Source organism: Syzygium oleosum, unplaced genomic scaffold, assembly GCF_021117445.2.
Source record: "Syzygium oleosum isolate NSW1041296 unplaced genomic scaffold, Sole_v2.1 Sole_v2.07, whole genome shotgun sequence".
NCBI classification, from domain to species: domain Eukaryota; kingdom Viridiplantae; phylum Streptophyta; class Magnoliopsida; order Myrtales; family Myrtaceae; genus Syzygium; species Syzygium oleosum.
In genome coordinates, this window is record NW_026607491.1 from 2,905,889 (window position 1) to 2,922,600 (window position 16,712).

Below are 16,712 nucleotides of genomic sequence, written 5' to 3' on the forward strand. Positions count from 1 at the left end.
TCGTTCTTCATCCTTTAAAGATGGAAAGTTTAGACATTAGAGATGAAGTTTAGCAAAGAATGTTCAAGTTTGACGCCGATTACAATTGATAATCACTGGTTTTTTTTTCCACTTGTAGCAACAAATGAATGGAACCGTTGAGGTTGACTGAAAGTAAAGTAGGTTTGGTTTTATTTGGGAAAATTAAATCTATTACGGTCGTGTCAATTCAGTTATGAACCTTTAGATATGACAAATTTAATCATAAATCTTTTAACATTGAAAACTCAATTTCAGGATACACCTCAAATTCAACAAAAAATGCTGCATGCTTTTACAACAACACGAATTAATACAAATTCGCGATCAATTTACACGTAAACGCGAATTGCCAGCTTTGCTCCAAACGACCGGCCCTTCTTTCACGAGAAGAAAAGATATCATTGCATTTTTTGATGCTGGATTTCTGCTCTTCACGCGATCACTTGGTACTCTGCACCTGGATTTCTGCTCTGGGTGTTCCTGATGGACGCCGACGATTCGAAAAGCATCGTTCTTGAGCGCTAATCTGGGTCAGACATATGATTAAATACGCTAGTGTGAGGTGATTTGAAATGATAATTCACGTGTCTTCGAGGGATGTCACGGATGCCAACTTGCTGCTGCAGCTGCAGCATCAGCCACGTCCTCTGCTCTGTTTCGCAGAAGCCATGGACGCCAATTCCTTCACTTTCTTGACCAACGATTTGAAGATCCTCACCTTGATCTGCCCTCTCTTCGGTGGGACTCTCGTGATTCTTCTCTTCTTCGATGATGATGATGTCTCCTTGTGCTGTTCCTTCATTGCTCTGTTCTCCATTGCTCTGTAGCAAATCGAAGATATTGTTGCAGGGTAGAGAGAGAGAGAGAGAGAGAGAGAGGAGTCAACCGGGATGAGATTGAGGTAGGAGGAGGATGAAGTGATAAGCTGACTGGTGTAGGGGCTTTATAAGGCCAAGAAGGTCAGAACATTTCACAGTGCGAACATGAATAGTTAAATGGACTTGAGCAAAAAAGAAAAAAGAAAAAAAATAGCATGTAATTTTGACCATGGAAGAAATTCGATTTGGACAAAAGAAGGCTCTAAAAAGCAAACAGATACAGCTGTCTATCTATTTTTTGAAAAAAAAAATATTTACAGGTTTAATTATATTATTTTCTAAAGTGAGATTATAGGATTTGATTGTCATCTTTCTTCAAGTCCATTTAACTATTCATGTTCAGTCAATGGGTCAACGGCCTCATGGTCAGCTAGAACAGTGAATGGGTCATGAATTTTCAAAATCTTGAAAAGAGACAAGAAAGTCAAATCTGCAAGTAGGGTTCAACATATGTTATCTTGTCATGAACTTCCGTGCACGATTGAATGTGCATCACTCAGTCACAAACTAGAAGATAGTCTAATTACATTGATGGATCGAATTTGCACTCATCTGGAAGCCTCGAGTAAAGTAATCACCTCTAAGCTCGAACATTTTGTTTGATATGCTTTTAAATAATCGGTTCTCCGTGCCCGTAATCCCGAATTATAAAAAAAATTAAGTATTTCATATAAAATTTGGAACTTTTACACTCACTCTTATAGAATCTCTACGTCCATTTCCATTATTATCTTTTCTTGTCGAGTAAACTAGAATAGTAAATCTACTTTTCTTGCTAATCATCCTTTAAAGATGGAAACTTCAGTCACTGAAGATGATATAGAATAGTAAATCTACTTTTCTCGCTAATCGTCCTTCAAAGATGGAAACTTCAGTCACTAAGATGATATTGAGCAAAGAAAGGTCAAATTTGACCCCCACTACCATTTATAGTCATTGGTTTTTTTTCCACTTATAGCAACAAAAGAATGAAGCCGTTGAGGTTGGCTGAGTGACAAGGTTGGTTTTGGTTTTGATGTTATAGATCTTGTGTTTGAATCGTGGAGTCTTTTACTTATAGTACATGCAGGTTACCCTGTGGGTGAGAGCCTCATATCTACATCTGAACGGCACGGTTTACATACATTCATATATACAAAAAATGGCAATTTGAATACTAATATCATAAGATCGATTTAACGATTAAGGAATTGATATACGAGCGAGCCACAAGCTGCAAATTGTTCATAATCTCATGTTCGGACCATCTATCTGAGTTTCATCTTCCGATGTCTATGAGGTTAGCGGGAAGTTTATGAGCATGATATTTACGATTCAAGATGAACTTCCTTATTCTGAAAAAGAAAGAGGTTTTCACAATTTCAAGAAACTTAAATACTCTTGCTAGGAAAATTAGCGATCAAATTCCATTTTTCATTGCGACAGTCAATGTATAGAATCTGATTCAAAACTATTACAACAACACGAATTACTGCAATTTCGTGATTATTTCACACGAAAAGTGCAAATCGCCGGCTTTGCTCCAATCTGCCGACCCTTCTTTCAGGAGAAGAGAAGATATCATTGCATCTTCTTATGCTGGATTTCTGCTCGAAGTGTTGTTGATTGACGACGAGGATTCAAAAAGCATCGGTCTTGAGAGCTAATCTGGGTCAGACATAGTAATAAACTCGCTTATATAGTTACATGAGGTGATTTGAGATTATAATCTACGGGTCTTCGAGTGAAGCTGCTGACGCCAACTTGCTGCTACGGCCGCAGAAACAGCTGCATCCTCTGCTCTGTTTCGCAGTAGCCATGGACGCCAATTCCTTCACTTTCTTGACCAACGACTTGAAGATCCTCGCTTTGATCTGCCCTCTCTTTGGTGGGACTCTCGCCATTCTTCTCTTCTTTGATGATGATGGTGATGATGATGATGATATCTCCTTGTGCTGTTCTTTCATTGCTCTGTGGCAAACTGGAGATATTGTTGCAGGGTAGAGAGAGAGAGAGAGAGAGGAGTCAACCAGAAGGGAGAGAATGCAGTGATGAGCTGACTGGTGTAGGGTTATATAAACGCCGAGAAGGTCAGAACAGTTCACACAGTGTGAACAAAACTAGCTAATTCGACTTGGGCCAAAGAGAAAAAGTACAGAATTTAATTTAGACCCAATAAGAAATTCAATTTGGGACAGAAGAAGGTTCTAAAAAAGCAATCAGATACAGCTGTCTCTGCCTATTTTTCCAACATAAAAAACAATAATTGCAGGTTTAAATTTCCCATTTTATAAAGCAAGAGTCTGAGGATTTTGGTGTGCCATCTTTCTCCAACAGTGAGGAAGACTTTTCTTTGTGGTCAACGGCCTCATAGTCAACTAGATTAGAGTCAATGGGTCGTGAGTTATCAATTTTAAAAGAAAGTCAGCGTTGACAAGTGCACCAGAAGACAAGATCCAGCTGTTCTGGCCAGTGCAACTTATGGTTACGTGGGTTTGATGTTGGGTCAGTTTGTTTTTATATGTTGACATTTGTGGATTCAGAGACTTTTCGCAATTCTAGGATTTGTAAGAGAGATTTGAATCCGAGTCATGCAATTAGGTTTGACATATCTCATCTTGATGTAAGTTTTCATGTACGATTTAATGTTTATTGCTTGTCACGAACTAGAATGTTGTCTAATTACTATGATGGGTCGATTTGTGCTTATCTGGAAGCTTCGAGTGAAGTAGTCATGGCTAAATTTGACATTTAGTTTCGTGGGTCTCCACATAGCCGGATCTCTATACCCGTACTCATTGAATTAACAAAAATAATCGAACATTTCATACAAGTTTTGGAACTCCTACATTCGCCAATTTTTTGGGGTCGACATTCACAATTGTCTTACTGATTAGGTCCTCAAATATGTGTGAGTTACATGCTGCAAATTGTAGATAATCTCATGTTTTAACCAACATTCGAGTTTCGACTTCCGTTGTCCACGAGGTAAGCGGGAAGTCCACAAACAATTAATTTACTTACTCGAGATGAACTTCCTTGTCCTAAGAAAGAATGTTCGAATACTCCTGCTAAAGAAAAATAGGAATCAAATTATATTAGTCATTGCTAAAGTCGACGTATATAATTTGATTTTTTCTTTTTAGATAAGTGCACTTTAAGTTTTAAAACTCGGTACGAAAGAGCAATCGAGTTCTAAAACTTACAAAAAGTACAATCGAATTCTAAAACTTGGCAAATTAGTGCAATCAAGTCTATCCGTTAGCTCCATCCAATTTGCCTAAGAAAAAACATCGACGTGGCTTAATTTAATCATTTCTCTCTCCTATGTGGCAAATATTTTAAGTAAAAATGTTCACATATGCAAAACAATGTCGTTTTGTCAAATTTACTTATCTAAAAACATCTCCCTCTTTGTAGCTGAACTTGTCTCCTTTTCCAAATCGAACATCCTCTCCTTCCCAAATCGAAGTACCCTTCCCCAGCTGAGAACATCGTCTCTTTTCCAAATCGAAATCCTTTGAACCCTAGGCCCCAAACTCAGCGTCGTCTTTAAAACATCGTTTGCTTCTTCCCAAATTGAAATCCTCTAAATCCTAAGCCCTAAACTCAAGGTCTCTCTCTGAATGAAATTAACACCCGTTTGCCTTTGAACCCTAAGCCCCAAATCAAGTTCGATGATTTGGAGTTCCCTCATGAAGTTTGACACGTATAGTGATATGAAGTTCATAAAGTTCGAGTTCAACGCCCATCACGAGTTCGAGCTCTCTTTTTTGTTGATCGCGAGTTCGTGCAAAGACTTGTCCCGCGAGAGTCTACACAGTGGATTGAGCAGTGTTGACGATAGAGATGGCAACGACGACTGTCTCCAAGCCTTTCTCCTCCTCAAGTAGGTATCACTCTCTACATTTGAGCTATACGACCACAATTTTTTGAATTGTTCAATGCAACCAGAATGCGTGGCTTTTTGAATCGTCCAATGCGACCTCTCTCTCCTCTTCTCATGTAACACACACATTGTTATATCAGTTTGAGCTTTCCTACAATATATGGATTTAGTGATTAACGGTACATCTTTAACGTCTCAATCAATTTATAGGAGACTTTTATGAGGTTGGTTGAATATCTCTACTAGAATGAAAGCAAATCTTTTTGGGTTAATACCACGAAAAACCCTAAACTGGTACACCTGTGAAAATTTTATCCCGAACTAATTTTTTGACCACCAAAAACCTCAAACCGGTACATCTGTGATAAATTTACCTCGAACTATTTTTTTTACCACAAAAAACCTTACACCGGTACATATGTGATAATTTTACCCCGAACTAATTTTTTGACTATCAAAAACCCTAAACTGGTGCACCTGTGACAATTTTACCCAAAACTAATTTTTTGACCATTAAAAACCCAAAATTGGTATATTTGTAAGAAATTTACCCTCAGTTAGTATCTGTTAAATTGGATTAATATCACGAAAAATCACAAATTGGTAAACTTGTGACAAACACAGGGGTAAAACCCCAAACTGGTACACCCGTCAACTACCACATGTCATCAAAATTTAGTAATTTGACAGTAAAATTTAACAAAAATTAACGGAGGGTAAAATTGTCACAGGTGTACCAGTTTAGAGTTTGGTTGTCAAAAAATTAGTTCGGGGTAAAATTGTCACAGGTATACTAGTGTGGAGTTTTTAGTGGTCAAAAAAATAGTTCGGGATAAAATTATCACAGATATATCAGTTTGGGATTTTTCGTGGTATTAAACCAATCTTTTTTGTACATTGATCCCTTATTCTGTAAAATCCACTTGGAGTCCTAAATGAGTATGATTTTCCAACTCGTGTCCTCGTAATAAAACTCATGAAACCTAATAAGAAATTCAGCTTCCACGCACTCTAGTCCAAGTAGGTTTCGATCCACGGAATCGCAATTCGATTTTAAACTCACGACACAATTAGAAAGTGGTCTGTCAAATTTTTCTTAATTGCAAAACCATTGGAGGTTTTTTTATTCAGAAAAATTATATATGTAGACAATATTTTCTATCAAATGATTTTACTCAGTGATAAAAAAGTTGTTATCATCTTGCTACAAAAATTTGCTTAACGAAATCGTAGATTTGGGGTAAAAACCCTTTCTTGATTAACTCTTTCTTATGCTTTTCCCTATTTAGATATGTACAAAGCAATCGTAGACTTAGGTAGAAACCTCTCACTATTGATCATGTAGCTATTTTGTGGTTATGCTAGGCATTGTGCTACTTTGCTTTTTCTATATTGATTGTTAGTCTCAATTTAAAATATCTTCAAATTCAGAGCTTGAACTAGCCTACATAATTTGACGATTGAAAGTGTTACTTGTTTTTATTCCACAATGGCCGACAACAAAGTCAATGTTACTATTTTTTTAGAGGTAAATTTGAAGTTAGACTGCCATTGGAATACTTAGATGGAAGGGTCGATGTTGTTAAAATAGACTTAAGTAGGGGTTCGTTGTCTAATATAAATGAAGTTATTGAGGCTTTGGGTGTGCGTAACATAGAGAAACTCTTTCATAGAGTTTCTGGAAGTAGTACTCTTGAAGACGAGCTGACTCTTATGTATTTATGGGATAACTCTGGTGTAATAGATTATTATATCATCATACGCATTTTGAAATATTGACTCGTTTATTGAGCTTGTTGATGATAGGGATCTGGATGAGGGTGAGGATGATGATGCATGTAATTTGGTGGAAGTGACAATGATGATTTTGAACTGATTGATGCAAGGAGAAAATTAAATGAATTTTCAGCGAAACGTAGGATTAAAACTGGCATTAACATTGAGGAAGTTGGTACTTCCCAATCGAAGGTTTAAGAAGAGGCTCAGTTGGTAGATGCTTTTGGTACGAAATAAAGTACGCGGAGGATATTATAATCATGGTTATGAATATAATGCATAGTTAGAGGGATGAATGTACTAGGTGGAGTAGAAATTATGGTCTAAGGATTGTGCACAAGTTACGTAGGTATTACCATTTGATATGGAATGAAAATCAAGGATATGTGATAATGGAAGGTGGTGACAAATATGCTGTTGATTTGTATTTGAAGACTTTTCTAGTAGGGCTTGGAAACTCAATGGAATTTCATGTTGCCATGCCATCTATGCAATACACTATAAGAAAAATGATAAGGGTGACTACCTAACTGAGTGCTTCAACAAGGCAAAGTATCTAAGATCTTATCAATTCATAGTGCCTGTGAGAGGACAAAAATTTTGGAAGAAAACCAACAAAGAAGCTCCTCAACCCTCACAAATTAAGAAGATGCTTGGTAGGCCAAAAAAGAACAGAAGAAAGCAATCAATTGAGCTTGTAAGAGGTGATAAAATGACTAAAGAGGGTAAGCAAATGATTTGTACTACCTGCAATGTAGTTGGACATAAATGTCCTTTGAATTGATGTTGAGCTTATTGTCTTAATATGTGTTGACACCTGATTTTTTAGCTTATTTTTTCTAATTTTTCCAAAAATCACAAAATTAGGATTAGGAACCTTGGCCAAGCTTAGGAACCTATTTCTAAACCAAAAAAAATTTTTTTTTATAATTTTCCTGAATTTTTCTTAATTTCTTTTAGTCAAAATAAGAGGGAAAATTAAGAAAAATAGCAAATGGAATCCAAAAATTCCATAAAAATATCCATTAGTCTTATTTTGAATCCAATTTCATCAATACAACATCAATTTTAGAAAATTTCAATTGAGAATGTGCTTTTCCCAAAATTGGGTAAAATCAAGCCCAAATTGAATAAAAAATTCAATTGAGTCATTTCTAGTTATTTCTAGGCTATAGTGTCTTCACAACAAATGATTCTGGAACCTTGAATTACATAATAGTCAGTCCAATTGCATAATTTACCAAAGAAATCGAAAAGCCCCAAAAATCAATTGAAAATTGGGGATTTTAAGCCCAAATTGGGGATCATGATCAATTTGAAATTGTTGAACCTTAAGGCCATCATTTCTAGGGTTAATTAGTCATGGGTAATCCAATTTTTGCATCTATTTTGCCCAATCAGGTAATCTAGATGTTAAATTGAACAAAAACCCTAATGATCTAAATTTACAATTTGAGAATTTTGGGTTTAATAGTAACAAAAATTAGGGCAAATCTCATATGCGGGTGCAAAATGTGACAAGGAATTCAATTTTGGGGTTAAATTTGAAAAGGGTCAAAATCGGGCTTAATTTGTGATTTTAGACCAACCCGAGTCTGCTGGGTCGGCTCACAAATCGGTCTCACCGATAAACCTGTGACGAAGCTGGTCGCGAAGCCCTGAAAATCGACCTCGGTCGATTGATCCAGAGATCCTCCAGTGAAGTGAAGCCCACCAGTTTGAAGCCTAGGTGTTGGAGAACCATTCTACGATCGCGGATCAGTTCGGAAACCACATTTCGACCTTCATCAAATCAGGTAAAGTGTTAACCTTGTCATGGTTCACATAAAGTTCCAGAATAGGCATTTGAGCTTAATCTTGTTGATTATGTGATTTTCTTTGCAAATCTGAGCTTATTCATGTCTAAGATAAGTTTCTAATCACGTTTTCATCGTTCTATTGCATTTTAAACCATTGAAATTGCATGAAACCAAGTCGCCGTCCATGGAAACCCTCATCGGAGCTCACGAACCTCGTCGGAGTGCTCCTCATGGCCATATGCCACTCAAGTTAGTAACCTTTCACCTTGATTGATGTTTTGATAATGATCTTGATCGAAATAGAAGGCTAGGGCGATCAATATGGTAATCTGAATGTTTGAAAAGTAGAATAGGTTAGTTTTTTCAGGTTAGGGTTTTTAGGTTAGTTTTTCGCCGGCTGGCAATGGTTCAACAACAAGTTGATTAGATTAGAATGATAGGTAGTGATTTGAGGATAATCCAGAATAAAAAATTAGCGCCGGAATACTGCCAGAAGGTCATCGAATTTCGATCCGAAGTTACGGTCTTGATAACACAAAACAAGAATACACGCACACCAGGTGTTCGGGGAAATGCCTCACTGAAAGACGAAGAAAACGGCGTCGTTTTGGCGTTATGCCCATTGGAACAATTGCCAGCGCCAGTGCCGGCCGTTTCGGTTCGATCCCTCGGTATGAAAAATTTTAAATTTTTTTTTAAAATATAAAAATCAATAAAAAATAGAAAAAATAATAAAAATTCAAAAAAAAAGAAAAAACATAAAAAAATTTAAAATTAGAAATTTAGAAAAATCAAATAAAAATTTATAAAATCAAAAAGTTTCTAAAAAAATTAGAAAATTCTAAAATATTCTAAAAAAAATCTAAAAAAATTAGAAATTCAAAAAAAGTGAAAAAAATAAAAATAAAAATTTCAGAAAAATCATAAAAAAATTCAAAATTTCAGAAAATTCCAAAAAATTCATAAAAATCCATAAAAAAATGTGAAAATAGAAAAAAATAAAAAAACTAAAAAATCCATAAAAAATCTCAAAATTTTGGAAACTTCAGAAAAATAAAAAATAAAAATCAGCTCTTGGGAAAGGCAATTCTCAGAAAAAATTTTCAAAAAATAAAATAAAAATCATCAGAAATTTCAAAATTCACAGAATGGCTCAAAAACATTGTGGCCATCCTTTGCAAGTGAAATTAGAATTTTTGGAAGTGCCCAAGTGGCATTTTTAGAAAATCATTAGTTTAGGAATAAAAAGGAGTTCTTACCTCTAAAAAACCCTAAAACCCAAAAACAACACAAATCTTCGAATGAATAAGCTTTTAGGGCTTTACTAGGGTTTAGGTGTGTGAATTGGATTTTCTTAGAGACAAATAAGGATTGTTTTGCTTGATTGCAATTGATTGTGCTGCTTATATTGATTGATTGATTTCCCACGATTAGAATGGTTAGAATTAGTGAATAGACCTCGGAAACTCGTGTGACACGTTAGACACATCGTATCGTTTTAAGTACCGAAAGGACGTTAGGGATCTTGACTCAGGATTATTAGCGTAATCAAGTCCCGTATTCAGAATCTCTAGTTTGCAGAATCGTGATATTTCTCTTGTACCCCGATTAGGTTTCTAGTCAACCTACCAATAATGACTAGTGGCGACTCCAAATCGAAAACCTAGATTGAATAGAATGATAAAAATTATAACCTGCTGTCATGTAAGGTATGGTCTGGGAGAGGCTTCTGTTTGTCTAGTGATGGGATGTTTGTGGGACGTTTGAGCGAAATATCTGTATCGGACCTTAGTAGCCCATCCGAGGATAGTTTCCCCATTTGTAACGAATGAAAGTACCTCCTTAGCTTGCCCGAAATGGCGCAGCACGATAATATGTTGTTAATTAATGCTTGCTATGTGCTTCAAAGGCCAATGCTCAGGCTAATGTATGTACATCCAGTGCTCATGCTCAATCTCAGGCCAATTCCATTGGACCAAGGCCTGAAAAAAGACAAATTGTGGTAGAACCATGTATTGTAAGTTTTATATGTAAAGGATCTAATTTAATGACAATGACTATATATTCAAGTTAAAGCTAAAGCAACAACAATTGCAACTGATGGAGGATCCAAACGCTAGGCCAATCCTATTGCAGAGGCTAGTGCACTTGGACGAGACAATAGTGGGCAGGCCAATGTTTTTGCACAGGCTAGTATAGGTGTAAGAGGATGTACTGTCGTTGTAGATGTAATAGGATACCGGGCTATTGTTAAGGTAAGAGGATGTAGTGGCTAGGCCAATGCTTTTTTTGAAGCTAATGTTGATCAAGAATAGGGTATTTATTATCTTCAAGCCAGTTTAATAGCTCAGGGTAGACTCAAAAAATCCTAGTGAGTAATACCTCAATTCTCATGCACACTTGTGTTGTGACTACATTCTCATGTCCACTTACTTTTTTTTTTTTTCAATTTGAAAGACCTGCAATTGAAAAGCAAATGATGCAAGGACAATCACAACTGAAGAAGAAGAAAATGTTAGGGTTGGATGTTTACACAAATCCTAGGAAAAACCTTCAAATGCTCAATGTGATATTATTATTTTTTTAGATTTTATAATTGTCTCCTTGAACTAAAAACATGCCTATTCTTATAAGCTCTAGAGAGATAGCATCTCTGCCCATTATCATACTTTGCCATCCTATGAGAGATGCGATCCCTTTCTTGCTTGCCAAAAATCCCCCTATAGGAAAATAAATTCCTTTTAACAAATGACTCCAAAGGGCTGAGGGGAATTGTAATAGTCTCTATGCCTACTTACCTAACATGACCTTGTTAAAATTGAGGGAAAATTCTAAATAAGGATTTGAAGTGCCTTTATTTTCTCAAATAAAGATCTAAACATTTTCTCAAATAAGGATTTGAAGTGAACTTTATTTCAAATAAGAGCCTGAAGTGTCCTTATTTTCTCAAATAAGGGCGTGAAGTGTGTATAACAATTTCAAATAAGGGCATAACCTCACTAGCTGACCAAATATTCCGGCCGGTCAATGGCATTTTTGTCCAAAGATAATTTTAACCTAAATTTTAGTTAAATTAGATTAAAAATTACAAAAAGATAAAAGTCTAATGCAAATGGGAAGACTGGTGGTAGGGCTAGCAGCTAGCCCTCCCACCTGTGGCCACTGCCCCATCGCCGGCAGGGCGTGCGGCGGCTACCGACGACCCTCGTCGACTAGAGGCGAGGGCCTGCTAGCCCTCACTAGAACTGAGAGAGGGCGACGACTAGCGAGGCAAGGGCCAATGAGCTCGGCCCTGCCAAGGCCGACGAGGCTCCGCTCGGAGGCGGCCTCGCCGAGGGGGGCCGCGCGACCCACGGTGTCGCGATGCTCGCCGCCGCTCGCCCATCCGATGGGGCTGTTTCTTTTTTTAGTTTTAGCCTCTTTTTTTGAGTTTGTTTTTTTTATGGAAAGAAAAAAACAGAAAAAGAAAAAATATCAGAAAAATTAAAAACCGAAAATGCCGGTGCAGTGACCAGTCGTGAGATCATGTCCTTATTTGAGATCGACTCCCACTTCAGACCTTGTTCACTTCATACCCTTATTAGAGAAAATGAGAGCACGTCAGATCCTTATTTGAAACAATATTCATTTCAAATTTTTATTTGAGAAAATAAAGGTTATTATTTGGAATTTTTCCTATTGAAATTATTGGCAGACACGGGTTTTTCATCTCCTATATGCCCTAAGTGATCGAGTTACCGGAAAAATCTGTGAATGTCCTCTCCTCAACGACCCCCAAAAATGAGGAGAGCAATCGATGCTCACGCCTTGAAGACCATGCGCTTCCTCCCTTCCCTCTCCTCTCCTCCCCGGGCGGCGCCGCCGCCGTCCTCCTCCCTCCGCTTCACGGCGACGCCGATCCGCTCCCTCTTCTTCGGCCTCGCGAAGCCCAGCCCTCGCTTCGTTGCCCTCCTCCTTCCTCCCCCTCCTCCTACTACTCGATGTCAGCTGCGCGCGTTCTCCGTCTCCAGAACCCTAACTCCGCCGGCGTCCTCCTCCATCACCTCTCCCGCCGTCAAGCACCTGAGGACTCGCCGCGGCTTGGATTCGGATTTCGGTCGTCTCGCCGCGAAGTGCATTTCGTCGGTGAACTCCGTGCACTCGCTGGAGTGGAACGAGCCCGTCTCGTGCTCCGAGGTGGTCGGCGAAGTCGAGAGCGGAGAGGTTGGAGTTGTTGAGGAGGACGCCAAGCCTGCCATACCTGTCAGAGCTTATTTTTTCTCCACCAGGTCTGCTTTTCCCTCTCTCTCTCTCTCTCTCTAATTGGCCATTTCTATTGGTGCTCTCTTGTTGCTTGTTTCTGCAGCCTGTAACTTTAAGTGACTTAGCTTTGGATGTTCAGTTTGGGTGGATTAGGCAGGATGTGATAGACCCATATAAATGGCAGAAATTGCATATTCGTTTTCGTTTTCCTTTTTGATTTTGAGTTATATTAGCTTGCAAATGCATTTCGATAGTCTTCCTGCCGGACGCATGAGCGGAGTCGCCAAATGCTTGCGTTGCTTGGGGACAAGAATGGAGATGGTGCAAAGTGGACACTGGAGAAGTTAGGTGTTTGCTTTGTGTTAGTCAATGTGATCAGGAAGGAGAAGAGGAGCACATCATTTAGGAGTTGGGGATGAAGTGCATATAGGGAATTGAAGGCACACGACTTCTGAAAAATATTGAAACTATTCTTTGTACTGTCTTTGCGGAAGAGAGTCCCACGTTCTTCGCTCAAAGAAAAAAAATATGAAACTTCATAGACCAGTGAGAAATCCTCTTCTGAAATCCGACTCTTCCACTCCCGGTGGAGATGTTTCCAGATTTATTTGTGAAATTTGTGGTCCCCCTTCTTTGCAGTGTGGACTTGAGGAGCTTAGTGGATCAGAACAAAGCCAATTTCATCCCTCCAGCATCTCGTATGACAAATTACGTGGTCCTTAAGTTTGGCAATCTTTCTAATGCGTATGTAAGTCACCTATCCCATTTCTGGTTAACAGTCTTTTTCTGTTGAAATTTCGTTGGACTGTTGAAATCCTCGAATACATGACGATTTGTTTTCGACAACCTTTGTACTTAGTAAGTTGCTGAAGAAAGATCAGAGAAGAAATTAATTTTTTTTCTATCAATATCTCATCGAAGGACAATTGTTCAGTAAGAGATGTTTGAATAGAAGTTAAGATCTCTCCTCTGTATGCTAGAATTCTTAGATCCTGGTAACACAATGAGGAAATCCTGCAGTTTTTAACACTTGGACATTCAGTGGTTGAACTAAGCTTTGCTGATTGGAGAAGGTGCATATGAAGTTGCCTGCCCCATTGTTGAGGATTGAAATTGCCTATTTCTTCCAAAATGTTGGAAAGTTATACTCCAAGAATTTACCTTGGATAATAGATCTGATGTTTGAGAGACTGTTGCATTGCAAATGCTTGTAATATCGCATCTTTCGCTTAAGGTTGTTCTCACTTTCAGGGATTGGGTGCTAGCTTAAGTGGAAGTGACTGCTGTTTCATGGTGGTTTTTCAATACGGATCCATTGTGCTGTTTAATGTCCGTGAGCATGATGTTGATGGATACTTGAAAATTGTTGAAAAACATGCTTCAGGTTTACTTCCTGAAATGAGGAAAGATGGTGAGCCCATATATCCAAAATGTTATTGTCAAGCTTGATATATCTTAATTTCATTTAATTTGGAATCAATATACTCTCTGATGAGTTATATCGTATTTGATTTAAATGTTGATACAATTTTTCAGGATCGATGTTAAAAATGCTATGAAGGTGCACTTTAGTAACTGATTTAAGAATGCTAAGCATTACATTGCAGAGCTTCAATGTCTGCTCAATTTTTAGCCTTTTCTTTATCTGGGTAATACAATGCAAAAGATTCTTTGTAACGAAATTGGTTGTTTGAAGTAAAAGTATACAAGAGACATGCATCCATTGTCAACATGAAGAAGAAAACTTTTATATTGCTTAAGGAGATCCCGATTTCCCCCTTTTGTAACTCTTTAGGCTGCATCCCTCTCAGGGGAGAACCTGGTTTTGTTAGGAATGAACTGTGGCATCTCCATGCTGTGTGAAATCTTGTTCAGTCATGTGACTCCGTGCAGCTTGCTTGCTCAGTCTTGTTTTCTATTAGCTTCCCCTATTTCGGTTAGCATGGCTTCTCCTTTTTGTTGAGCCTTTGGTACTTGGCGTGTTATCTGGCCCTGCAGGCTGAAAATTTGGCATTCTTTTCTGTATTTATAACATGGACATCTTTTTTCTGAAATGCAAAGTTCGGTTCTTATCATCAATGCTAAATTTTCTTGGAGGTCAACATATTTTTGTAATTTGCTAATCTCTTGGACTTCAGGATATCTGAACTTTGTTTTCTGCTACAACAGAATATGAAGTAAGAGAGAAGCCGACATTAAGCACATGGATGGAGGGGGGATTAGATTTCATTATGCTACAGTACATAAATATTGATGGGATCCGAACCATTGGTAGTGTTCTTGGTCAAAGCATCGCCCTCGACTATTATGTTCGACAGGTGAGCTTAACATAAGCTGGAAAATTTCTCTTCGTGAAGGTTTTTTTAATTATGTTTATCGTGTTCATTTTCCTCCTCCCTTAGGTTGATGGGATGGTTGCAGAATTTACCGACATCAATCGTGGCATGGAGAAAACTGGGACTTTTGAGATGGATCGGAAGAAACTTTTTCAATTAGTGGGGAAAGCAAATTCTAATCTTGCTGATGTGATACTTAAACTCGGGCTTTTTGAGAGGTAACAGCTCTGTTGTTATATAATTGGTTAAGAAGGTCGTGACTGTTGGGTTGCTATCACCTCTTTTGAGGATCTTATCATGTCCAGTTTGTCTAGATAGTTAAATATAGGATCTGCTGATAGTTTTCATTCTGTATTTGAAGAAATCACCATAAAATATAGAAACGAAGAAATGGGAAGATCTGTTTAGAAATATTAGAAGAGTTTGATAATGTTATTGACTAGGTAATAGAAGTTATGGAAGTCCGATCTCATTAGATATGCTCCAAATACCAAAATAGACATGCACACACCCTGTCCTTGAGATAGTTTATGAGATGATTTTCATCTCTACCGTGGCTTCAAAAAATTGGCTTTGTTGCTTGATAATTTGAGCTTTTGTCAAGGACTTCGATGGTGAGTTAATTATATAGTCAAAGCTGAAGTATAATGAGCAAGAGAATATCCTCCTCTTATGAAACATACGCATAAGGAAAGAATAGAGCCATAAAGAGGTGCACATAACGACAGTCCCTTTCTTTTGTTGGTCCATTAGCATACACAAGTTCTCTCCTGCCTTCTTTTGCAAGTTGTGCTGCCGTTCATCCAATTGCTTTTGGTGATAACACCTTTGGTTTGACTTTGAACATGACATTGGTTATATTTGTGATGCTTAAAACGAGTTAAGCTTCACTGCCGTTTTAATGGCCTTTATCCGAGTTCAAACAATTCCTTTTATTATCTTATGTGCATTGCATAATGTTGTGGACTCCACGGACTTTTCAGATCAGATATTGCGTGGAAGAATGCCAAATATGCTCAGATATGGGAATATCTGAGAGACGAATTTGAGTTAACACAGAGATTTGCAAGTCTTGATTTCAAGTTGAAGTTTGTGGAGGTATTATCCTTGTAGTCATGGAAATTTGTGTTGGTCAATGGGAAGATTTAAATAAATTGTCTTAGGAGCTGACATCTTGTTCTCTTTGCAGCATAACATTCGCTTTCTTCAGGAAATTCTGCAAAACAGGAAGTCGGATTTTCTGGAGTGGCTCATCATCATTTTGATAGGCGCCGAGATTCTGATATCCGTCTATGATATTTTGACAAGGTCAGCCATTTCTAAACTCTAGCATGGACTTGTAATGACGCGGGAAAGTAGGAAATAGTTTTGAATGGCATAGGTCCTACGTATTTTTGATAGTTTACTGTGAGTCCAGAGCTCAAAATTTTTCCCAATATATCTGTTGTACATAATATAGACATGGACTATCAAACTTGGGTGGTCCATATGCTAATATTATTTCAAGAAGCAATGAATTTTATTGGTTATTCAGTTGTAGACGCTTTCCATTCTTCCCGATTTGCTTGATTGAACTGAGAACATGTCCTCTGAGTGGCCCTAGTACCCAGGAAAAGACATTTGATTGGAAACTCTGATTCATTTTATCACATGTTCCAGAGCGCCAATTTGCATCGTGGATCTCGTAGAGACATCTTCGGACTCGCATGATGTGGCCCGAATTTTTTCTTTTCCCCCTTTTTCCTGATGAGCAAAATCTCTTAGGCAGAGTCTACGGCTCATCTCTGTGAGT

General features: G+C 37.9%; 1 protein-coding gene across 1 annotated transcript; it reads left to right on the plus strand.

The window, feature by feature from the left end:
- The first annotated feature begins 12,055 nt into the window (after window positions 1-12,055).
- Window positions 12,056-16,459, plus strand: LOC115682242 (protein RETARDED ROOT GROWTH-LIKE-like). Its single transcript, XM_030606404.2, has 7 exons — window positions 12,056-12,610; window positions 13,224-13,332; window positions 13,836-13,995; window positions 14,754-14,902; window positions 14,987-15,138; window positions 15,904-16,018; window positions 16,110-16,459. Exons 1-7 carry the CDS (start codon window positions 12,096-12,098, stop codon window positions 16,248-16,250), a joined length of 1,341 nt encoding a protein of 446 aa, XP_030462264.2. The 5' UTR covers window positions 12,056-12,095; the 3' UTR covers window positions 16,251-16,459.
- The last annotated feature ends 253 nt before the right edge of the window (window positions 16,460-16,712 follow it).